Source organism: Trematomus bernacchii, unplaced genomic scaffold (assembly GCF_902827165.1).
Source record: "Trematomus bernacchii unplaced genomic scaffold, fTreBer1.1, whole genome shotgun sequence".
NCBI classification, from domain to species: Eukaryota; Metazoa; Chordata; class Actinopteri; order Perciformes; family Nototheniidae; genus Trematomus; species Trematomus bernacchii.
This window is the reverse complement of record NW_022987828.1, coordinates 549,280-573,074: the sequence shown is the minus strand read 5'-3', so window position 1 is coordinate 573,074 and position 23,795 is coordinate 549,280. Positions and strand designations below refer to the sequence as shown.

Below are 23,795 nucleotides of genomic sequence, written 5' to 3'. Positions count from 1 at the left end.
TTTAGGAAGATATTCCATTGGAATAAAAAATATGTGTTAATAAGTGTTGCATGAGGGTTATTTTCAAATGCATGAACAGTAAGTCTCCAGCATATCAAATAGCTTGCTCTTTATAAAGATGGACGTTAGCTAAATGTATACTGACTAAAGAAATAATTCAGACTGTTTAAAGTGAAGGTATATCTAAATCTCATTTGCATCTCAGTTCTGTAAATAAGTTAAATACGACGTAAACTATGACATGAAAAACATCTTTATTACAAACTTTTTTAGGTATCAAAAAGAAAAACAGAAGGCGTCTTGTTTCCTGGCGGTGTGATCACGGCTCGTTGCCGTTCAGACACTTCTGCTGCTCTACGCGGCTCCTGCGCAGCACCTCGATGTGTTTGGCCCTCTGCCAGCTGTCTGTGCACAGAGACGTCAGCCCCAGGCTCAGAGACAGCAACCTGCAGACACACCGTCAGTCAGACAAACGCAACTACACCAAGTACTGTGAGAACAAAACAGGTTCCTGGCCTCCGTCAGACAAACACCAAGTCAACGTATTTCACAACTCTTTATTTTGGTTGCATTCACCCTTGAAGTGAATGTCCCTGCTTATGTCATATCTGGCATTTCCATTGTTGGTCATGATGTCTTGTTGTTTAACACTTCTTTGAAAGAAGGCTTTATATACACTGTTGTTTATTATTCTCACTAGATAAAAAGTTAAGCAATGCCAAAAAAAGGAGCTTATATAAACTTAATCCTTGTGCATCGACATTTCTGGCTTTTCAGACTGATCAATCATTATAGCTGTGTTATTGATAGGGTAGGGTGTGAGCTGTAACCTCAGCTCCCATAAAGGACCCTAAAGCTGTATGATCAACATTATTGGTTTGCATTCTATTATATCGGGCTTTCAACCAAGAGCCCTGGCTTCCAAAGTTGTTTCGGTACTTTTTTTATACCATATTGAGACACTTTGTCATGTTAGAGCTATAGAGCAAACGCATGCCATTATCCTGGCTGTTGTCTTAAAAATCAAATCATTGACATATCACAGACTTCTAAAAATCCCTTAAACATTCACTATACAGAAAATACTTCCTTTTTTTTGGTGGCATCATATAAACACACTAGCATTTAAATGGTTTGGATTTCTAAAAATCAATGAATATTTGGTAAGGACAGTTAAAGATAATTCATATAAACGTTATGGCTGTATTTGACCCAGAAGTTTTTTCTCCTCATTAAATGAAATGTAGGTGGAATGGTTATTGACAGCCCACCTCGACACGACCAGCATACTGTGGAGGTCCTCAGCGGAGACGCTCTGAGGGTCGTCCTTCCTCATATCTACAAAGTCATCCTCAACTGACTGAGGACAGCAGAAAGGAAAAGGCAGTTAAAGGACACTGAGGCGGACAGATGATAACTCACTGCTAATTCAATTAAACAACTACCCTTCAAAACAATTAATTACACTGGCTTTGATTTGTGACTGCTGCTCATTTCCCCATGGCTCTCACCTTTGTCATTTCGTCAGAGATGCTGTAGTCCAGCAGCCGAGCCACGCTCAGGTACATCCTGAACTTGTTGAGCTTTGAAGCCTGCGGGTGCATGTGCAAGCTGCTCAGATACTCCTCCATGTTGGGGGGGGGCGACCTGAGACTGTAGGTGTATCCGGCAGTCCGACTGTGGAGATACAGAGGAAGAAATATTGGCATCGTGTAACGGAAGAACTTAACCTTTTTACAGGTGTTGCTATGCAAATTAAGCTCTGCCTGCTGTGTGCACACGCTTATTCTGACAGGCGTGTGCACATTTAATATCAGGGCAGACAGGAGCAAAGCGCTCTGACCGTGAAGCTCTGCAGCAGCTGGAGGGTCAGACTGATCATCAGCTGATAGTGTTCACTGTAAACACAGGCGGGCACATCTAACCAGCCTGGGAGTTGTTTACGGCACGCTGCCCTTCGCTGCACGACTAATAGAGTGCAGAGCCTGCCGCCTCTCCCAGGATTGTTCCTGTGGCACACAGCTGCCGCCATGGCAACACGTTAGACCAACACACAGGAATAGCACACGGCACATTCCTCAGGCTGTTCGCAACAGAGTGAGACCCGGGCTAAAGCCTCCGCCGCCTGGGTTGTTGCTGCGGCCAACCAATGACAGCGTCCGCGGCCAACCAATGACAGCGTCCGGAGACAACCTCCAGCGTCAGACGCGTCTCACGAGAGGCTGCAGGAAACCTAACCCCTCCCTGGCCGTGCCATGAGATTGTTTTGTCCTGCGGTTGCACGCCCCATCCCTCTTTGTCCTCACCGGCAGCAGCGAGCGGCCCTCTGACGCGGTGAGCACGTTAATATTGCAGGGGAATTCCATCTGGTGGTAGTTAAAGTCATAATCAACCTTCTGCCACGAGATCAGGTTCCCCAGGGCCGTGATGTTATGCACACCTACACGACAAAAACAAAGAAAAAAAATCTGGTTTGTGTCAGAATACTCAAATCACACTAACAGAGTCCGCAGTTGGACATTATCTGCAGCGGTCGTCCTCTCAGTGTCGTCCCCTCGTGGAGTCTAGATGCCTCACCTGTCGTGTCCAGCTGTCCCTGCTCCAGCTGGATCTCGTCCAGGAACAAGGAAGTGTGTTTGGCCAGCTGCAGGGCTCCGCTCACTAGCCGGTTGGCCACATAGTCCTTCTTTGGCACGAACTTCATCTGATTCATATTCTGGAGGCTCATGGCTAGATAGAACGACTGCAGAGGGGGAAACAACTTTTAGTGTCTTACATTTAAACCCAACATTAGTGGATAGAAAAGTAGTGGCGGTTGCTTGGATTCACTCACAGAAGGCACCAGCTGCTGGATGACCTGGTAGAGGCGTTCAGTGTACGAGGAGACCGTAGGACAGCCACTCAGGTTCAAGGAGAATTTTCCCAGAGGGAGAACATCCCTTCTGCTGTACCTACAAGAAACCAACCATAATGTGGAATTAAAAAAAACCTCTTTTGGCTGTCAGGAAGACACAAAACAAAGATAGAACGGATAAACATTCCAGACTGAACTTCACATACACGTTAGAAATGAGATGCAGGATGAGATACTCGGCAGCCAGGGCATCTCCCAGCAGGATGTGAGTGAAGTATGTGAGCAGCTCCGCCCTGACAGCGGCCATCTCGCTCAGGGTGGACGATAAAACTGAGGAGGAAGGACAGAGAGTTACAACAGGTCCCTATGGTAACTGAAGGCATGTGTGCTTTAACAGCTTTACTGTGGAGGACATTCACAACATTGTTACTCTTGTTGGACATCTTTACAGGAGGGATGAACTTCCACAGAGCAAAGGGCCATAGATCATTTGACTTACTAACAGGAATGATGAGCATTTGTTTAAATGTGGGTTTTCATAATAGCTTAGTTAAGTGTGGCACAGAGAAAGCTATTAACCTATTAGTTAGTATTAGATGTCACAATCACCATTTCAAACGTATCATATTTCATAATAAATCAATGTAATGAAGTAAATGAACATTCTTTTATTTTATTCTATAAACTACTGACCACATTTCTCTGTGTTGGAATTCAGCAGACGCTGGAATGGAATGGCTGCCATACACGTAGAGATTAAGATTTAAGAACAATTTGGAGTGGTCTCCTTATTTTGTATGTAAAGATCTGAACTCAAAGTGTACAAAAACACAGCATAGCAATTAGCATCACAAAGCATCTACACAGTGTGTAATTCAGCATGAAAAGGCACATTGTATACATTTATGATGATTTTTGAACTTAAAGTACCCTTTTTCAACTTTTTGAAGCGGTGCAGCTGGATTCAGATGATACATTAATACAGTGTAAGCTAGAGAAGGCAACACAGGTAGGGAACATTTTTCTAAGGATGTGTTGTCCTATTGAAGTGATCAAAATCCAAATTGTATTTTCTGTTTACATATATAATCAAGGTGGTTTGGTATGGATGGCACATTTCAACAATCCTCTGTTTGCTGAGCTGACATCACCAGGCTATTTAAAAATATCCACTTCTACTCTGCACTTGCATTTCAAAACATGCAACATGTGTCAAAACAAACTTCTATAAAAGCAGCACGTTACACTAAACAGATGAATAGCAGCTAGGCTTGTTTACATCTGTGTACAAAGTGTGGAGATGCAAACTGTTGTGCCCCTGTTGTGAATTTGCAGCAGGATGAGTAAATCATTCCCCAGATCTCTTTAAGACAGTGATCCGTCAGTGTTTGTTTTCATTATTAGAAAATGATATACATAGGAAAGGTATACCCGCAAAAAGCGTAAAAGGGCCTCTTTAACAAAATGAGGGGATGCAAATATTCTTGATACTGGCATTTGCAGTCGTATGCACACCCAAAACCACAGAAAATGATGTGTCCTTACAGGCACTGTTGTCCTCCAGGGTGGGGGGGAGCAGGGGGTTGTTGTGCGGCAGAGGCTTGGCGTAGAGCATGTGGAGGCGAGGCACGAGCGAGGCCGGCGGGCAGTGCACCCTCTGCTCCTCCGCCGTCTCCATGGACTCCGTCGGGTCCAGGAAGGAGGAGGAGACGTCTCTGTGTGAACACGCCAAGAATGAGCAGCAAGCACGCAGATCAGCACTTAAGGGAAAGTAAACTCAATTCTGTGTCTTACTTCTCGTCGGCCAGAGCGCTGAGAGCGGGGCTGACGGAGAGGATCCCGTAGACCTCCAGTGTGTCGTTGAGTTTGAAGCCGTCCCATTCAGCGTACACCTGCCGAAAACACACACCTGTTAGCTTCTGCTCTCTACTGGAGAGTCTGCTGATAACAGTGGGGTCTCTGAAAACTCCTGTCATTTCATACCCTCACTGAGACTTTCCAGTCCATATCATGGATTTTCTTGAAAAAAACGAGGCTACAATTCTGTTTAATTCATGGGAACGTGCAAAATTCTATAACTCTACACCAAAATTAAAATGATGAAAGTGTGATGAATCTGCAGTTATTATTAACACCCCTTTCCCACAAAATACAGTTTTAAGGACATTTAAATAACCCTTTTCGGACTAATATACAGTCAAAAAGTGTTTTTTTCCAAGCTATTATAGGAAGATCTGTGATCAAGATGTGATCGGGCTATATACAAACTACACAAAATGAATATGTGGTTGCAAGAAAACTTGAGGAGATAATAATCTTTGAAGATGACAGATTCTTCTTTTGGGTAAACATGATTTATTTCCTGATTTGGATTACTTTAAAACATTCAGCAACAACTCTTTACATAAACACATGCTGTACATTTTAAGTTAGGGTTTTCAGTAGTTGAGTACACATTTTAACACAATTCAGTGCAAAATGTAATTGGGGAGGATAAGAAATATATATATATATCTTTTTTTAAGTATTCAAAGTGAAGCTATAAGACTTTAGCCAATCCGGTGAATTCAGTGTTTACAGAAACAGAGACCAAAGCATACACACCTTGACGAGGCAGGGGGGGCCTTTCTCTCCTGGCAGGGGGAAGTTGAGGTCGAGGTGGGAGGCAGGTGCCGTCTGGTTGGAAGGAGCTTCTGTCTCCCGCTGCTTACACTCACCGTTACCATGGCGTTCTGTGTGACTCTGAAGACCTGCAGTGCGACAGGGAACAGTCTACATTCATCGCCAAAAAACACACACAATATACTGTAATTGTTACATATCAACATATATATATATAAATGTCAAATAAATCAGAGCTTTGTAATTATTTACAGCTCATCTTTCCGTCAACCTGTCTCTACCCCTGCTGCAGTTAGCAGTGTCCTATAATCTCCCAGAGTGCCTAGAGGCAACCCTAACATCACTAATACGTGTGTTATACATGTCAGAGGAGGAGACACATGCTGGAGCAGATACAGGGAAAGTCACTAATTGATCATAATGCAGTAAAACACTACCTTCCAATGTGCATTTGATTGGTTGCAAAATGTCTGTATGGGAACAAGACAAACACTTCTGTTTTGAATTCTACTCCATGTTTACACACCAGTATGCTGTTCCCTCTGCTTCTGCGGCTGCGGCTGTGTGTCCATGTCGTCGTCTTCCTCGTAGCTGCGTTTCTGTCTCGTCGGAACATAAGAGGTGGACGGAACCACTCTCGCTTGGCTTGAGCTGGCATAGCTGTGCGACAGAATTAAGGAACAACTAGGGAGCAGTTTTCAAAAACACTTGTTGGGTCCAGCAAAGAACAAAAGACCAAATCCTGTTCAAGGGAAATCACAATTTTTTTTCCCGCACAATTTGGACAAATGAGGATATCTCTTTCACCCAGGGACTCTCTCCGGGGATTGGCACGCAGTAGAAAGTCTGTCTCTCTGCAGTCACTGTGTTTTTGGAGTTAAAATCCACCTGGAGATAGAAAATGTTTTCTGTTAGCAAAGCTGAAGCTACATTGAGGTATGTTTAATATCTCTTAGTGGAGAGGGACTTACCCCACATTCCATCACATCTTTGTACTTCCCGCATTTCAACACCTGAGGATAGCCAGAAAGTAAAATGAGATGAAAATGTGATGACATCCAGCACATTATCAATGCAGAAAACTGGACACATGAGAGGATTGTAATTGCAAATATCTGCACAGGAGACAAGGAAGCGCTTACTTTTGCCTTTGTAGAGGGATCAACAACCTCATACGCTCCCATGTAGAACTCTGGATCGAACATGTCTTGGATTAAACAGCGGAACTTCACCAGGCTGTTGGGCTTCATGTAGTGCAGCGGGACATCGTTCAGAGAGGGGACCTGCGATAGAATAAGGACTGGTGTCAAATGCAGGAACTGAAACAGCCTTTGACATCTTTGAGGAGTTTACAAGTCGAAAGGATCTGCAAGCTGCATTACCCAGGTCTGAGCGTCCTTCTCTTTCAGGTGATCTTTAAAGAATTCAACCGCTTTCGCCTCCCATCCAGAGTTCGGATTGTTCTGGGAAGCAGCTGGAAACATAAATAACAAGAGCATTATATGATACTTAAAGTGACAAAATCATTAATTGGCCAGAATATTAGAAAAAGTTGTATCCAAAAAAGATTATACATTTATATGTCAGAACCATGTACATTCAAAGATATAAAATTAAGGACATAAAAGATATAGGATTGTCCTTTCAGATTGGAACAGTAGAACAATAGGCAAATTATTGCTATTTTATTAAATAAAATGAATAATTAAAAAAATAATGTATATGGATAAAATACATCTGAATAAGTTAAATAAAAGAAACATGAAAATGTTTTATTTTAGTCTAGAAATGTTGCATATCGTCCCTTCTTACTTATCTTTTTAAACCTTTAATAACAGAATACCTTGGCTTTGAGAATCCCAGACATTAGATGGGCTAAAATATCAAATAAAGTAAGCATGGGATAAAGATAGAAATAATTATGCGTGTCATTTTGATGGAACAATGCGTTTCTGAAACAATAGTTAAGTGTTTAGAGAAGTTAAGACCGTTTTAAATTACTTTAACACACTTTAGACCCGTGAATGCCTCATGTTGTGGATGGTTGGATGTGTGCACACAGGTCTTCAAACCAAACTACACACCCAGCACTTCTTGTAAAGAAAAGTGAAACAATGCGCTCATACAAGCTGCAACAAAGCAGCATCGGCAGTTAAAGCACACAACTAAGTTATTAGCCATTTCTGAATGATTGAAAAAGACTACAAGGGATGAGCATGGTAGTTAGCATGGTAAGTAGCCATAAAGCTAACTAGCTAGGTTCACGCGTTAAAGTTAGCTGTCAAGGAGAGAAGTTCCGGTGTGTCTCTTACCGAACATCCCTTCAACAACACCGAGAGGGTTGTTAATCCAGTCATGTGTGGTAGGCATTGTTGGCCACTGACAAAAATCGCAACAATATTTTATTTTAAATAGCAGAGTAAAATCTCTGGGAAAACTCTATTTTGTTGAGTTTCGGCACACACCGGATGGCAGAAGTCAGGGCGGGAAATGTGCGTCACCAGTCGAAAAGCGTTGCTCGTTTGTTTTGTCTACAGGGTCCATCCGGAGCACGGAGCTATCACACTTTCTGAATTACTGTGCCTCAGTGGGTTAGGTGATTTGATTTGAGGTTGCCTGTAAAGTGAGACTAAAAATAATGAACTTTTTATTTTAAATGATTGTAAATCAATAATATCAGTTTGTTATTTAGCATATTTAAAAGGTTATAATGTCACCTTGTAGCTAATCTCGTTGGCCTGTAGGTGGCAGTAGTGTGTGAGAGTGTTTGGTTTTCCTACAACCAACGAAGTGCTGTCAAAGGACCTGCACGATTTCCGCAGATCTACAAACAACATGTCGTGCTGTGTTAACTCTGTTAATGAGTTGGAGATCTGTGAAAAATCTGTGAGGGCAGGGACAAGCTTTCCCTGGACCTGAGCGTTTACTGCCTGCCTGCGACAGTAGTGGCTACGTGTAATTCAAGGGAAAATGGCAGATAGGAGAAATAATAATGTTGCCAACACCAGTGCAAATTTACTGTTCAGCGGCGCTCCGGAGTTTAACTTCAACCTGCCTTTCATGCCAGTGAGTCAGGCCACTGGTCCGGCGGTATTGTCAGGAGGTAAGCAGCAATACCGATTGAGAAAATGTCTAAACATTAGCTGTGTCGTTAGCAGGCTAAGCTAACAGCTAGCCCAGTTCCTGTGCTGCTTTAAGCTGTCATTTAGTGTAAAAGAAGGTTACACAGCATGTATGAGCTGACTGAGAGGTTAGCCTGTTGACAGTGATGTGTTTTGGTCAGACTGTCCTCTGTCTGATGTGACATGAAGAGGATGTGAAGCTATTTGGGAGTCATATGATCAAAACATGTCCTGTCTTTAAATTGGCCACATCTTGCTATCTAAGTTATTTTACAAGTCCTTTTCTATAAAATATATGAGCCATTAGCTGCTGTTTGTTTCCGCTTCCACACAATCCTCAATGTAAGGTCTGTGTTGTGACAGCTGATGTACCTGTTATATAGAGGTTAGTTTCATCCTCCAATTCTAATTAACCAGTTTATTAAATACATTTGCCAGAAAAAGAAACGTTGATTAATAATGTAAATGTGTAATCACTGATTTACTGTGAGAATATGATGCATGTAAATTGAGTAAAAATCAAACATCTTCATTAGGAGAAAACATGACATTTTAAGATGTCACCTTGGCCCTGCATAATTTTGATGTCCATTTTATCAAACGTTTACCTGGGTTGTCCCTTGCAGAATCACAAATAAATGTGCTAACTTCAATTGTCTGTTTTGATTTAATAGAAGACTCGACTGATGTTGGAGAAGAAGACAGCTTTCTAGGACAGAGCTCTGGGAATGGGACAGCCCCCTCTACATTCAACTACTTTTCCAGCCCCTCAACCAGCAGTGACCCGTTCGCAGCCATCGGCCAGGCACCATGCCCCCCGCCGGCCCTTTCTGCAGCCCCAACATCAGCAGGGCCTGTTTCTGTTCCCAGCAGTATGGGCATGGCTCCGGTGGCCCCTCCAGCTTCACACATGAACCCTGCTCCTCAGGCGTTTGGCAATGCAGTTTACCAGAGCCCTATGGGCCGTCACACTCCTCCCCCCGCCTCAATGACCCCACTACCTCCCCAGATGCAGCAACAGAGTCATAACCCGTACCGACACACCGCCAGCAGCAGCAGAGCCAGTCCCTATATTCCATCTCCAGAGGTCCTGCCGCCAACACACACACCTCAGCAGAATCCATACTCCCTTGGCTCTCCGCCGCAGACATTCCCTATGTCCGGCCCCTCATTCACAAAGGTACATATCAGCTTATCAGTGACTGTGTTGGTTTAGCTTTTTTTAAGATACTTAAACTCATACTATCTCCACTGGGCGTAAACCTATTGGAGATAATGTGTTCTGTTGTCTCTCTGTATGTCTTGTCCATCAGCCAAATAATTAGTTTGCCCTAATTTGTGACTGTAAATTCAAGGAGTGGTTACAGGGATTAACACTGTTTGAATAACCCAGTTTATTTGCTGTTCTATACAATCATTGACTGCAGACTTCTCACTCCCCGTAACAGGCCGCAACTGATCAACAACTGCTTCAGTAGTAAATGAGAATTTCTGAAAATCACCTAGTCTTAAAACAAGCTATAGATTTCACATGTTGACCTTGAACTGAAGCATCTGCAGATTCGTTCCAAGATATGGATAAGTTGTGATGCACTCAAGTTAAACGCTATATAAGACAACTACATAGCAGTGAATGTTATATTTTTGTCATCTGGATTTTAAGGGAGCTGAGATATGAGAAATTGTAAAAAAAGTGAAATTCAACTCTTTATTTGAAAAGAAAGTGCACTTTTCTAGTTAGGTTAATAAATAAAACGACCTTCATGCCTCAAATAACATCATAATTAGTGAAGAGGAGTTTATAATTAGTATTCCTTCTTCAGCCTCCTCCCACACAGTACCAAGGGCCTCCGCCTCCACCCACCACTGCCGGAGCCGTGGTTCCTGCCGGTCCCATGATGCAATACAACTACAACATCTACGAGCCTGTTCAGCCTCACTGGTTCTACTGCAAGCAAGTGGAGTCAAAGAGCGTCTGGCTTCCTTTCAGCATCATTGACTCCCTTCAGCTGGAGGAGACGTATAACTCAGGTGAGATGACGCACTGCTCGTGCTAATTTAGTGGGAATGTTTCTTTACAGAGAAATCAGAACATGTTGGTGCTCTTAATGAAACTGTGATCTGTTCTGATGCTTTTATTCTTCCAGTTCAACCAGACCCAGAGAATGTGATCATACGTACGGATGGAGGGCGTTACGACGTGCAGCTTTACGACCGCATGCGCTCCTCGGTGTTCTGGGAAGAGGAGCCCACGGAGGTCCGGCGCTGCAGCTGGTTCTACAAGGGGGACACGGACAGTCGCTTCATTCCTTACTCTGAGGAGTTTAGTGAGAAGCTGGAGGTTTGTACCACTACTTAATTGATCCAGAAACAGATATTGTGTTTATCAATCATTTTTCATCCAGTCCTTTATCGACTCTATTGTGTTATTATGTATTGTAATGTAGCATGTTTTTAACTTTAGGGAGAATATAAGAAGGCTGTGTCCACCAACCAGTGGCACCGCAGACTGGAGTTTCCATCTGGGGAGACTATTGTCATGCACAATCCGAAGGTAAACCATTGTTGATTATTGTACAAGGTTGTGTTTGTGATAATAAATCCTATTAGTTTAAAAGTAAGTACTTTTCTTCCATAGGTGATTGTGCAGTTTCAAGCATCCTCCATGCCGGATGAGTGGGGCACGACTCAGGACGGGCAGACCCGGCCCCGAGTGGTGAAGAGAGGGATCGATGATGACCATGATGAAGTGCCAGACGGTAGTGAAGTTCCCTTGTACCCATCTTTATTTAATTTGAGAAAAAAACTACATTTGTACTATGTCAATAAAGCTGCCAGACATCACTCAGTTGTATTAAAGACAGTGAAGTCGCATTACAGTTTAATTAATGCTTTTGTTTGGGCATAAATCCTGTTAAAGGCACACAATAAATATGATGAGGAAAAAGACACAAACAATGAATATATATAGATATTTATATATAATTAAATAAATAAAGTCTACCAAAGTCATAGCAGATTAAACTTTGAGGTATCATGTTGTGAATGTATTGCAGCCTAATTGCAAACTAACAGTTCAGGTTATACGTGCAGATGTAACCATGGCAATAAGTGAAGGTGTAGAAGTAAAATTCAACATTTCCAACCTGTTCATCTTTTCCAGGGGAGCTCCCGTCAGTGGATCATCTGGTGTTCATGGTTCATGGAATCGGCCCCGTGTGTGACCTGAGGTTCAGGAGCATGGTGGAGTGCGGTGAGTGCCAGACAGTCAGGCCTTTTGTCAGTGAATCTCCTCCATGAAGGTATTTATGTGGTTAACTGAACAATTCCTTTGTGCTTTCAGTGGACGACTTCCGCAGCGTGTCTCTGAAGCTGCTGCACAGTCACTTTAAGAAGAATCTGGACGAGCAGACCATCAGCAGGGTGGAGTTCCTCCCTGTGCAGTGGCACACGGCTCTGCATGGAGATGCTACCGGGGTGGACAGGTGAGGAGGGCAGGATGAGCGAATACTTCACACCCAAAAGGACCATTTGTGTATCAAAAACTCAACATGGGTCTCTGGAACTTCTCAGATGCCCCCACAGTGAATGATGAATCAAAAAACAGAGAAGAGCTGTACAGCTGGCCACTGTAGATTTGCTGGGGACTATTTTATATTGTGGAATAATACTTAATTGGTGCTGTTGTGACTCAGCAGCAGCACGACATTGTATGTGATTTGAAACAAAATAAGGTACAGTGTTTGGGTTCATTGTAATGAAGGAACCCAGTGAAACTGTAAGTTTGGTTTGAGTCTTTTTTGAACAGAAATTGAGCTCTTTGTCTCAGAGGAATAAAACATCAGCCCACACAAAAAATATCTTGGTTTTGGTATTTTGGTGGCATTTGTAAACATTAAGAAAAACATAATATCAACAGTCCTGCCCTTTAATCTTCTTTCTATTGTAATATTTGATCAATGATAATCTCATTTTTTGTTTCTTTGCAGGAGGATCAAGAAGATCACGTTGCCAAGCACTGGACGTTTACGTCACTTTACAAATGAGACTTTGTTAGACGTGCTTTTCTACAACAGTCCCACTTACTGCCAGACCATCATGGACACAGTTTCCCACGAGATTAACCGACTGTACGCCCTGTTCATGCAGAGGAACCCCAACTACAGAGGTCGCATATCAGTTGCTGGACACAGCTTAGGTAAGGCAGCAGATGCATTAGCTTTCCCAGCATGTGTTTTTCCTTCTGTTTTTCACCTAGATTCAATTTTCCTCCTCAGGTTCTCTGATTCTCTTCGACCTGTTGTCAAATCAGAAGAACGCCTCCTCTGCACCGACCATGCCAATCATACCCACTGCCAACGGAGAAACCAAACAGGTCATTCACTAGTTAACATGAATAATGAAAAACACAGAATATGTATTTTCCCCCTCGATGTGATTCATGTAATAATTGATTATAAATGTTTCTAGTTCTTTGACATACTGACGTACAATACATAAATGTGAATTCTGGCTCTCACATCAGGTGGCAGCCCCCGTGACGCAGGGAAACAATGCGGTCACCCCTCCAGCTGTGGAAGTGGAGCCAAAAGAGGATGAGGAGGAGTTAGAGGATCTCTCCGCCATGCTGGAAAACCTGGGCTTGTCTGAGTACAAGAGCACCTTTGATGAGGAGAAGATTGATGCAGAATCTTTTGTAAGAACAAAAGCCTCCTTTGCTTTAAATAATGTCTAAGTCCAGACATTGGTGTAATACATTCACAAATGTTCACTTTGATAAGATGCTGATCGTCCCTTTTTCACGCTGTTTTCAGCTGATGTGTACAATTGACGACATGAAAGAGATGGCAATCCCGCTGGGTCCCCGGAAAAAGATCGCCAAGTTTGTCAAAGAGAGGGAGAATAAGCAGGTGGGTTAGTCTCTGCAGTAACCGTGAAGACTGCAGACAGACGGTGACGGTTAACATCCTCTTTGTGTCTCTGTCTTTGTTTCTCCTCCGCAGGCTGCACGTCAGGCGGCCCGGGAGAAGAAAGCCGAGGTCAGTCAGGCTGCGGCGCCCCCCCCCCCCCACCAGCTGCTGAAGCTCCCCCTGAGTCCTCTGTGCTCCCAGTGGGCAACAGCATGCACGTCCACGTCGACTACGACTACTTTGAAGTTGGCACTGGACAGGTAACTGTGAAGGCGGACGTTGAAGCTGATCCTGAATTTGAATTGATTGATTCAAAACATGTGTTGCTCTGCAGGTGTCGGTGGTCTACCACGCTCTGGACTTTGAGCCGACGAATTTCTTCGCCCTGGGTTCTCCCATCGGCATGTTCCTGACGGTCCGAGGACTGGAGAAGATCGATGAGGCGTACCAGCTGCCCACGTGCAAGGGATTCTTCAATATCTACCATCCGGTATGCAGCTCTTCCAACTTTTATATCCTGAAGCAATAACTGCTTCTCAGCTGCAGACGCTCCAACGTTATTTTGCTTTATTGAGTTGTATCACTTTTGTATCGTTTTTTTTTTGCAACTCTGTCCAAATAAGGGTTTACCGGATATCCCAGAGCTTCATTTATAACGTTGACATTCAAACATTTGTACATTTTTCACATGTATTTTCAGTAATAGTTTGCAGTTGCAGATACAGACAGGATTCTCTAATATGTTTACTATTATAATATTTGTAGAATTAGATTTCAATGGTGGCTGCGTAGTAGACTCGCATGATCCAAACATTTCCAATTGCTTCAGGTTTTTGTAAAAAAGCCTTATTTCCTAAGGCAAGTTTATTTATATAGCACTTTTCTGTACGCGACAATTCAAAGTGCTTTACAAAACAAATTAAAAGACTTTTTATGAATAAATACAGTAAACACACATTATATAATGGCATTTTACAACAGGCGTTACAAAGCAAAGATAATAAAATAATAAAAATAAACACCACAGGTATACAATACATGTTTAAAAGGCATACTGTAGTTCGAATATGAGCAGCTCAATTAAAAGCAGCGGTAAAGAGATATGTTTTTAAATTATCACATTACTCATTACATTTGTCATTCCATTGAATCCATATTAAAGGAAGTCATGCATCTTTGTGAGTGTTGTACATTTAATATAGTCACTGAAACCTAGTCATTTCACCTTAACCTGACCTGCCCACACATGACTCTGAATGAAATATGAACTAAACGGTTTAGGGCTGTGATGAAAGCAGGGAAGCTGAGTCACTGTACGCTTTACTATCTGATGGCTTTATCTATGACTCATGTTTCTTTCAGTTGGACCCGGTGGCCTACAGGATTGAACCCATGATATTACCAGACATGGACTTTAAGCCGGTGCTGGTCCCACATCACAAAGGGAGGAAGAGGCTTCATCTTGGTACGACACTCACTTGTTATTCATCTCTGCTTGCATCGAGCCAGATAAATACATCACAGACGTTCATTCACTGTAGCTTCTAGCAACATCAAAAGGTCACCCTTAATACTTTGTCCTGACAGTTACATGTCTTTATACCAGCTGAGTTGGTTGGACAGCCCTCATTTACATGGTGACGAATTACAAAGACACTATTCTTACATTACGATGTGCCATGTCAAAAATCAAATGTAATAACAGACGGAACAGTACATATTTAGCTGTTGCAGAAAAGTGTAAGCTGAAGGTCAAAATGAAATGTCTCTTTTTTTTTTATCAAAATGAACAGAAAGAATAAACAATGTGGATGATCGGCTCTTTTTCCCCCCTCCTTTTATTTGAAGACAAATAGATCTTATAATTGGTCAAATAAGAAGGCTTGTCTTTGCTTTGATATATATTGGTATGAAAAAGTACTTCAAACATCATTAGCAAAACGTTTCAGAGCAGATGGATTTAGTAAGGGATCCTTTGTGTTTCAGAGCTGAAGGAGAGCCTCACCAGGATGGGCTCGGACCTGAAGCACGGCTTCATCAGCTCCCTGCGGACCGCCTGGCAGACCCTCAACGATTTTGCACGCGCTCACACTTCCTCCGCCCAGCTACAGGCTGAGCTGGCCATGGTAGCCAGTCAGATCGAACAACAGGAGCTGCAAGCGCGGGAGGGGGAGGCGGAGGGTGATGGTGATGGTGAGGGTGATGGTGATGGTGAGTGTCTCTGCTTTGTGACTCTTCAATCATGTGATTTGTTGTTCTGTTTGCTGTTTAACTCAGTGTGGTTTCTCACAGAGCATAAGATCACTGAGATCCCCGAGCCCCCCCGAGAGGAGGAGCCTCAGGTGAAGGTGGGGATGCTGAACGGAGGCAATCGCATCGACTACGTCCTGCAGGAGAAGCCCATCGAGAGCTTCAACGAGTACCTGTTCGCCCTCCAGAGTCACCTCTGCTACTGGTACGCAGATCTGACCTTCCTCCAGGCTTTATCCTCTTCACGTTGCCTGTTCCAGGCTGTAGCTTGTACCTGTTTGCAGAGGATGTAATAACACTTGTGTTGTTTTCCAGGACGTCTGAAGACACAGCACTGCTGATTCTCAAAGAGATCTACAAGACCATGGGGGTCCATCCAGAACAGTTTGCACATTAATCAACTAAGTACCGGACATGAAAATAAGCCTGTCTGAAAACGATTCCATTTGGTTTATTTCATGTCATTTTTCCTTGATTTAGATTTTTCTAATTTCTTTTATTTTCTATTCATGTAGTTTATTGTATACAGATGAAGAAAACAATTGTATTATGCCATTTGTCTTGAATTATGAAAAATAGAAATGAGCTGGTAGATTCAAAGACACTTGACATGTTTGATATTACATTTTTATAGTAGAATTATAGAACTGGGCAAGTTTACTTCAGATATTTATCTTCAAATCAAATACTTACAGCAGAAATGACTATGACTTAGCAGCTGATATTGTAGCCTTCTGTATTTTATTTAATGTCCAACATTTTAAAAAATAAATCATTTCCTCGCATAAGCCATTTGTGTTTGAATGTGTACAAGTAACAGGTCGCAAGGAGACTAGCTACAAAAAAGCTGGAATATTAGCAAAAAATGAAAGACAATGAGAGTACAGGATGAGATGCTTCCAGTGTGAGAAAATACTGTCTATCCTGTACTCTAACACCACGCCTCTAACCTCCTCTCATTATGAGATGCAATACAAAACATTTCATGTCACTTTAAGCATGTAGGCACATACGACAAAAGTATTCAACTATGAAACAAAGGAATATTAGAAAAGTATTTACAGGAGGGGCTGTAACATTCAAATTCAGTCCAGTATTAGGTATAATGTTCTCAATGGGCATAAATCGTATTCATGTTATTTAGACACTAATACTGGTCCACATATATGATAGCGCTGCATGCTATTAGACATCTTTGATCCTGGCTCTTTCATTATTTAACCCACATGCTTCTCTGTTAACCTCATCAGCAAAGGAAGATTGTGACTGATTGTCACAGAAAACACACAGAAAATTCCCTTTGTTTTTTAAAACCACATCACCAGGCTGAAACTACCTATAAATATAACGCTAACAGAACAGCATTCATCTATGCTGTTAAAGCAAAGATTGTAAATGGCTTCTAAGCTCAGTAGAACTGGTTCTTGTGGTGTCAAAGTGCAACTTCTTCATTTTCCTTTTGTCGACAGCTAATAAATAGTTCTTTCTTTCTGATGAAAAACACACTCTACATGAGTCAACAGCTGCTTGTGTTTGATCTGGTTTGATTTTTTTGTTAAATGAATAAATCAACTGGACGACAGCTGACTACTGGCTGAGGTCCATTCAGCGGCGAAAGGTAACTGAGCAGAAAAAAAGATAACGGTTAAAGCTGCAAAATTGTCAGAAAAATGATTGCCAACTATTTAAAAGAAAATTCCCTTAAGCTACAAAAACAATTGGCAGATCAATCATTTATGAAAATAATCATTGTTGCAGCCCTTGTGAAAACTGGTTGCAAGTCAGGTGTTGCGTTTGAAACTGGCATGACATGCATATTGAATTGTTGCCAAAAATACATAAAATATGTTTAAAAAAAAATGTTATTTCTACTTCAGCAGGTTAAATATTACAAATCTGCTTGTTAACCGCGTTTGATACTGCAAAGTCGTACCGTGTTTTGAAGTTTCACATTGATCGATGCTTGTTTTTGTACATTCATTTGTCTCCAGCTGTGCGGTGAAATGGAGAAGGATCTGTGTAAACATTTCTTTGCTGTACTGCGATTATAATGTCCGCACCTCACAGTCGTAACGAAGGAATGGAGATGGGAATGTGGAGGCTTCAGTCTTCTGATTTGCTCTGAGTCTTGTAGGCCTGCTTGCGTAGGTGAGCCTCGATCTCGTCGCGGAACACCAGCATTCCGAGGTGGGAGTGCGACGCCTCGTTCATGGCTTTGGATTGGATGCACATGCGGTACTGCTCTGGGGTCAGCTCGTCCGCACACTGCTTCTCGTGCCACAGGTGGAAGAGCCCGGACACCGGGGTCCGGATCACGATGAGCTCGCTCCGGAGATACTTCCTGTACAGGTGGACGTCTTCCACACCCCAACCTTTCACTTCAAGATCAAACCCGCCTGGAGGAATACAATCCAGTTTCAAGTTGTCAGTCAGCAGCTTTTATGAGTTATTTAGTCATGATGAATTCACTAAGCCATGCTTACCAATATTTAGGAAATCTGAACGATACTGACACGTCATTCCGAAGCCAAAGTCTCTCCAGAATCCAGCATCTTTTTTGTGAATCTATTTGAAATAAAAATGTTTAATAAAAAAAAACAAGTTCTCTGCATAGTTGGTTTCATTGAAATTATATTAAAATGTTATGTCAATCATGTTGTAAAATGATTTTCTTTGAGCTTCACTGAGCAGAGTTTGACACTAGAGGGCTGTTTTCACCGTCATCCACAGGAGGGGAAACGTTCTGTGTCATATTATGAAAAAGTCCCTTTTGAGTGCCTGTGTGCATTTACATAAGGATATCACTTTTTGCAAAGGTTTGCCAGATTTTTCTTGCTAGCCAATCAGAGCAGACTGGGATTTTTGAGAGGGGGGTTTAAAGAGACAGGCGCTTAAAGGAGGGTTTTAAACACACAGGTCTATTCAGTCTGAGTTTGGAAAAAAAGCATTTAAACATGTTTGAGAACAAAATCCAACATCCTGAAAATGAGCAAAATAACTCCCTTTTAAATTTGAGGTTAAAGGTAGGGTAGGTAAGTTTGAGAAACCGGCTCGAGATACACTTTGTGTTATATTCCATGGAATGCTCTTAACATCCCGATAGCAATGAATATCTTAAGTGCTTTGACAACAAATCCATAAAAAAAATTCATCTGTGGAAGCCGTAGTACTGTAAAAAGCACGACCAATCCGGCCCGGCTAAAATAACTGGATGGCCTACCTGCCTGTCAGCCTTCCATCTGTGCACAAACTTATCTCGTGCCCTCATTGGTCATGTGCGTGTTCATGTGTGTTGGAGGAGGGGCTCTGTAAGGAAGTGGCAGATTTTTTCCGGCTGTGTATTTTTAAATCCTAGCGCACTCGAGCTGGTTTCTCCAAAATTACCTACCCCACCTTTAAGATGTGGATTTATGAGATTATGTTGTGGAATGACAAGTAGTTTAGAAGCCCATCTTGGGAGAGACATCTTGTGTCCAGAACTTTTTTAAAGGATTTTGTGTTTGCATAATCAGAGATTCTGGATTGAATTCGGGAAAACAAGTAGATGCAGTTGTAAGAACTTTTGACAAAGTATTCAGATGTTTTTTTTTGGAAAATCCATTTCTGATGCAAATTATAATTGAAGCCAGCCTGATTCTGCCTAAAACATGTGTACAGGGGATCATTTAAAAGCTTTGTACAAATGTATTTAGAGATAAATGTGAAGGCTTTACCAGTTGGAGTTCAGCCGGTGGAGCCAGCTCCGCATTTCCATAGACGATGGCAGGATTGTACAGACTGAACACTACTGGATAGAAGACTTTCTTATCTATAAAACAAACGGGTCATTTAGTATATTCAATTAAAGCTACATTGTAATGGTACATGTAAACAAAATAGCTATAAATACAATAATCTGAGCAATAACATGAAGACCTACTTGGAGCAGCGTGGAGACGACAGGTGTTCAGGAACTCGAGTGTAAAATGGATGTCAACGTCACAAAAAAACATTAAGACGTCGCCTTTCTTCCAGGCGTGAGCCCCGATATCCAGACCCCGACCTCTGGAAAACTCCTCGTCCACTGGGACCAGGGTGTAATTTGAGAAGCTCTCCTCTCTGAAACACAACAAATGTAGTAGATTTGAATTATCACAACTCATTACTATCACAAAACCAGCAAAAGCACATCTTAAGTTATTTCTCAGTGAAAGGACACACCTTGACATTTTCTCCAAAGATGATTCCACTTCCTGCAGGCCTTCTGGCCCGAAATAAACCACCGTGAGATGGACTCTTCTGTCTTGCTGTATGCACACCTCTCTAAAAACAAATACCATGTAAGGAATAAAGAGAACACAAAGGTTGTGTTTAATTGCACAATAATGATGCGAGTCTACTGAATACAAATTTGACGTGAACATGCAGGACGTGAATAAAGAGAACACAAAGGTTGTGTTTAATTGCACAATAATGATGCGAGTCTACTGAATACAAATTTGACGTGAACATGCTGGGTCATGTCTGTCAGAGTTTCTGCTGTACTCTCACCTGAAGTTGTGCAAGAACTGTGAGAAAGTATCTACTCTGCCTGCCAGCGGCACGATGATGTTGATAATCATTGCTGATGTTTCTACGGAGGTGCTCCTGACTTTCATTAAGGGACCAAAAGGTCTGAAGAGCGTGACGTGGCGGAAGCTGCTGGACTCCTCTTTGGCGAAGAATAGCTCGTAAAGCGTCCCTTTGTCTCGCTCCGTCCTGTACATTCCTGTATAATAAAAAAGAGCTTCACTGAGAACACAGTAACAGCGATCATTCACTGGTCCGTAGTAAGGTAGTGTAGATCTTACCTTCAGTAAAGTGACCCTCTGTGTAGGTCTGTCTCTGCATCGGCATGTCTTCCTCCACTCCATCTTCCTCGTCGGGGTTGTTGATGATGTCCAGCGCGGCCTCCATCACCTCCACCAGCTCGTCCCTGCGGTCTTTGCGGACAGGTTTCTCCTCTGGGTGCCGTGTCAGCCCCATCTCCAGCTGGTACACTTTGGATGAAGTGAAACTCTCAAAGGGCACCAGGGCGTACTCGCTGGGGAGGCGTGCCCCCGTGTTGACCTCCGCTTTGTCGATCTGAGAGTGCAGGTACTCCAGCAGGTCTCCAGGCTCTTGGTCCTTCGTCTCCGTAAGGCCCTGCACCCCGGGGGGCTCCTTCTTGTCCTGCATGAGCTTTAGCTTCTCACCCATTTCCTGCAGCTCCTGCTTGAGCTGAGCGATCTGCCGCTTGAGACTGGCGGCCCGGTTCAGGTGGCGCTCCTCCTGCTCCTGCAGCAGGCCCTGGTAGTACTCCTTCCCGTAGGTGTCCCCTGCTATGCCGGGGGGCAGGGCCAGGCTGGCGTCTGCGGGAGGGGTGCACTCCAGCAGGTAGGCGAACAGCAGCAGCACCAGCAGCAGGAAGAGGCCCAGAAAGAGCCAGCGGAACCGGCCCTGGAGCGACAACCCCCGCCTGGGCATCACGCTCACATACAAGCTATAGCTGGCAAGTCTGCATTCCCTTTCCCCTCTGATCACATTACTCACTGTGTGCTTCTGCACATCACCTTGAAGGTCTGGAAGGGTCTCTATGTCATTTTCTGTGATGGTCTTGTTTCTTGGCTCCACTTTTCATACATTTGTCCTGTGTGAATCCCTGCGATGATCACCTAGGTAAAGAAAAAGGAATTACAGAAATCCACAATAAGACAACAGTTATAAAACAATACAGGTAGTATTTGTGAGGACTTAAATAAATGCAATGAAAGAAATGGGTATGATAACCAAATAATGAGACGCTAACACAACAGTGTGTTACTTACCAGTCAAGCATCATTATGAAATACCCATCCAGCCAGTAGTAGTCTTATTCAGTCAATGAATAAAACACTTTTCTTTAACAACGTGTTTATACGTGTCCGACTTCTATGAATATTTCACCTTTCAACGATTCAATAATAATAAATCAGAGCTGAATAAACACAGGCAGAAGGAATTAGCCACACCTGAGATCTAGCACACGGCGACTAGCTCTCAGCTAAATAACAGAACAGAGGAAAGCTGGTGGGCGAGCTGCACGGCAAGCTCCTGAAGAGTGACTTCCGGTTAGCCGGCTTACCTTTCAAAATAACAGCATGACTTTTTCTACTAAAAGCGTGGACACTGAGAAGCTCCTTGTGGAAGAAAATTATCTAACAAGATTACCAAATATTTATAACAACACAATTATGTTCTTAATGTTTTGTGATGTATATGCTACAAATATTGTATAAAAGAAAAGTCTTTAATCCTAAGTATGTAGCCTTGTAGAACCTCTATTATCCACCACATACCACACACAATTGTGTCTTGAAGGTCAAACACTAAAGCCTACAGCTCCAGCCCTTGGCACACAAAGTGATGCTGTTTGTCTTCCCGACACTCATTGTCTTTCCTGAATGGCTTTAATGAAAAGCAGCAGGCCCCTGAGTCCAAAAGGCAAGAGCTGGAAACCATTGCTCTAATGTCAAAACAGCTACAGTAGAATCAAACCCTTTTCGCTTAACAGGAAAGCAAGAAAAAGTATTAAAAACACTTCCCCTTTTTTGTCCAACTTGTACGTGCTACTTTCTCTTAACAAGTTTAATGCCACACCTAAGAGAAATCCAGCAGTCTAATGTGTCGCCCAAAAGCATAAAATACATTTTTTTATTTGAAAAATGACTGAGATATTTTCAATATAGTATCTAATTCAATCTTATATTAAAATAGACACAAGTATTACGGTTTTAACCATTCAAAAAAGAGGAACTAAATGTCCTAAATGTGTCTTAGCTTTGCCTTCTTGCCAATGAGAAGGATGAAAATGCATGCAACACTTGACTGGCTGAAAAGTGTCAGACTGATATCATCAAGGTTATGGTGTAAACGCATCATATGAACAGACCTTGTGGCAGTGCATTGATAGAGACTACACATTCATACACCAACAGGGACTCCTACATTATAGAGACATATCTGAACTGTTGTTACTAAAGTAAACTACTTGAGCAGTGAGTTTTGTTAACAATAAGTCACTTACATGATATTTAAATTATGTGATTAATATTGTGTTTACTTGGAGAAAAAAAACATTATGTTATGAACTTTACAGTGTGTTTGAATATGTTTGGCAACTTTATTATCTTGGTTGATCAATTCTGCAACTTAATGTGCAGTCTGCAAACATTTTACATTTGACGTCGTTTTGTATCTGATCATCACACAGTTTAATTAGAGTGTTACTTCACAGCAAAATGTGTGCTCTTACTTTGAAAGATCGAAACCGGAAATTGGCACGGTTCTCCAGTTAGCTTAACGACGTTCGGAGATTGCCTGCGCTTTCGGGTTATTTTATATCTGTTAGAGAGCCTGCTAACCCGTTATTGAACGGTAAAAAAAAACTACTCACCTAATTCCGTCTTTTTCCATTCCTGCCCGTGTTTACAGCATTGGGTTTAGTAGAAAACCAGCAGCCGAAGACAGCCTCTGTTGCAAAATGCCACGGAGCAAAGAGAAAAGAGTGAGTGGGTCATAGTTTACTTCCGGTCAAGAGTTAACCAATGAGAGCTTTGTTTCGAGTGTCGTCATTAAACACGTTGAAGCCCCTTGTTCATCATAATAACCTCCAATACTAAGTAAAAAGTTATAATTACAATCATAATTACTTATTCTTTTTTATGCTACACGTTTGTTTATGAACATTAACACAAATACACTGTATTTCTTATAAATATGAATTACAAGATTCATTTAAAATAAGCTCGTTTTATGTTGCTTTTTTGTCCTTTTGTATTTCTCTGTAACCAACCCCTTATCTGTGATGATAAACTAGCTGACAACTCTGAATTGAATTACCCACTTGTTTGTTATCCCAAACATGGGATCTGTTACCACTGTGATGCATAACGCAAACCATCAAATGTTCCCATAGAGTTCTATTTTAAGTAATTCATTAATTTCCTTTCATTAAGTATCATTAAGGGTGGCAGGAGTCTGGAGCTTATCCTAGCACAC

The 23,795-nt window shown here is 42.2% G+C and overlaps 3 protein-coding genes across 4 annotated transcripts; 1 reads left to right on the top strand and 2 right to left on the bottom strand.

Annotated features, from left to right (window-relative positions):
* Positions 1 to 235: 235 nt before the first annotated feature.
* Positions 236 to 7,990, bottom strand: mcmbp (minichromosome maintenance complex binding protein). The gene is given in 17 exon segments (XM_034152121.1): positions 236 to 446; positions 1,272 to 1,360; positions 1,512 to 1,640; positions 1,642 to 1,677; positions 2,307 to 2,440; positions 2,578 to 2,743; positions 2,834 to 2,951; positions 3,061 to 3,184; positions 4,400 to 4,569; positions 4,649 to 4,746; positions 5,459 to 5,604; positions 6,003 to 6,138; positions 6,275 to 6,364; positions 6,448 to 6,489; positions 6,619 to 6,759; positions 6,859 to 6,950; positions 7,789 to 7,990. Coding segments are annotated over 17 exon segments (1,896 nt in total). The 5' UTR covers positions 7,847 to 7,990; the 3' UTR covers positions 236 to 319.
* A 299-nt stretch (positions 7,991 to 8,289) lies between these two features.
* sec23ip (SEC23 interacting protein) lies at positions 8,290 to 16,546 on the top strand. The gene is given in 19 exon segments (XM_034152116.1): positions 8,290 to 8,579; positions 9,273 to 9,778; positions 10,422 to 10,629; positions 10,746 to 10,939; positions 11,063 to 11,152; positions 11,237 to 11,357; positions 11,762 to 11,851; positions 11,942 to 12,083; positions 12,588 to 12,796; positions 12,876 to 12,973; positions 13,124 to 13,294; positions 13,413 to 13,508; positions 13,602 to 13,661; positions 13,664 to 13,768; positions 13,843 to 13,998; positions 14,871 to 14,973; positions 15,495 to 15,719; positions 15,801 to 15,963; positions 16,074 to 16,546. Coding segments are annotated over 19 exon segments (2,952 nt in total). The 5' UTR covers positions 8,290 to 8,446; the 3' UTR covers positions 16,156 to 16,546.
* Positions 16,415 to 23,362, bottom strand: csgalnact2 (chondroitin sulfate N-acetylgalactosaminyltransferase 2). Of its 2 annotated transcripts, none has more exons than XM_034152117.1 (8): positions 23,191 to 23,362; positions 20,588 to 21,430; positions 20,289 to 20,505; positions 19,959 to 20,060; positions 19,678 to 19,856; positions 19,472 to 19,566; positions 18,242 to 18,323; positions 16,415 to 18,154 (listed from the first exon to the last, which is right to left on the bottom strand). In XM_034152117.1, the coding sequence occupies exons 2-8, from the start codon at positions 21,240 to 21,242 to the stop codon at positions 17,862 to 17,864; spliced, it is 1,623 nt and encodes a 540-aa protein (XP_034008008.1). In that variant the 5' UTR covers positions 21,243 to 21,430; positions 23,191 to 23,362; the 3' UTR covers positions 16,415 to 17,861. The 2 variants fall into 2 exon arrangements, with proteins under 2 accessions (XP_034008008.1, XP_034008009.1); XM_034152118.1 differs by lacking the exon at positions 23,191 to 23,362 and adding an exon at positions 21,584 to 21,909.
* Between the last annotated feature and the right edge of the window lie 433 nt (positions 23,363 to 23,795).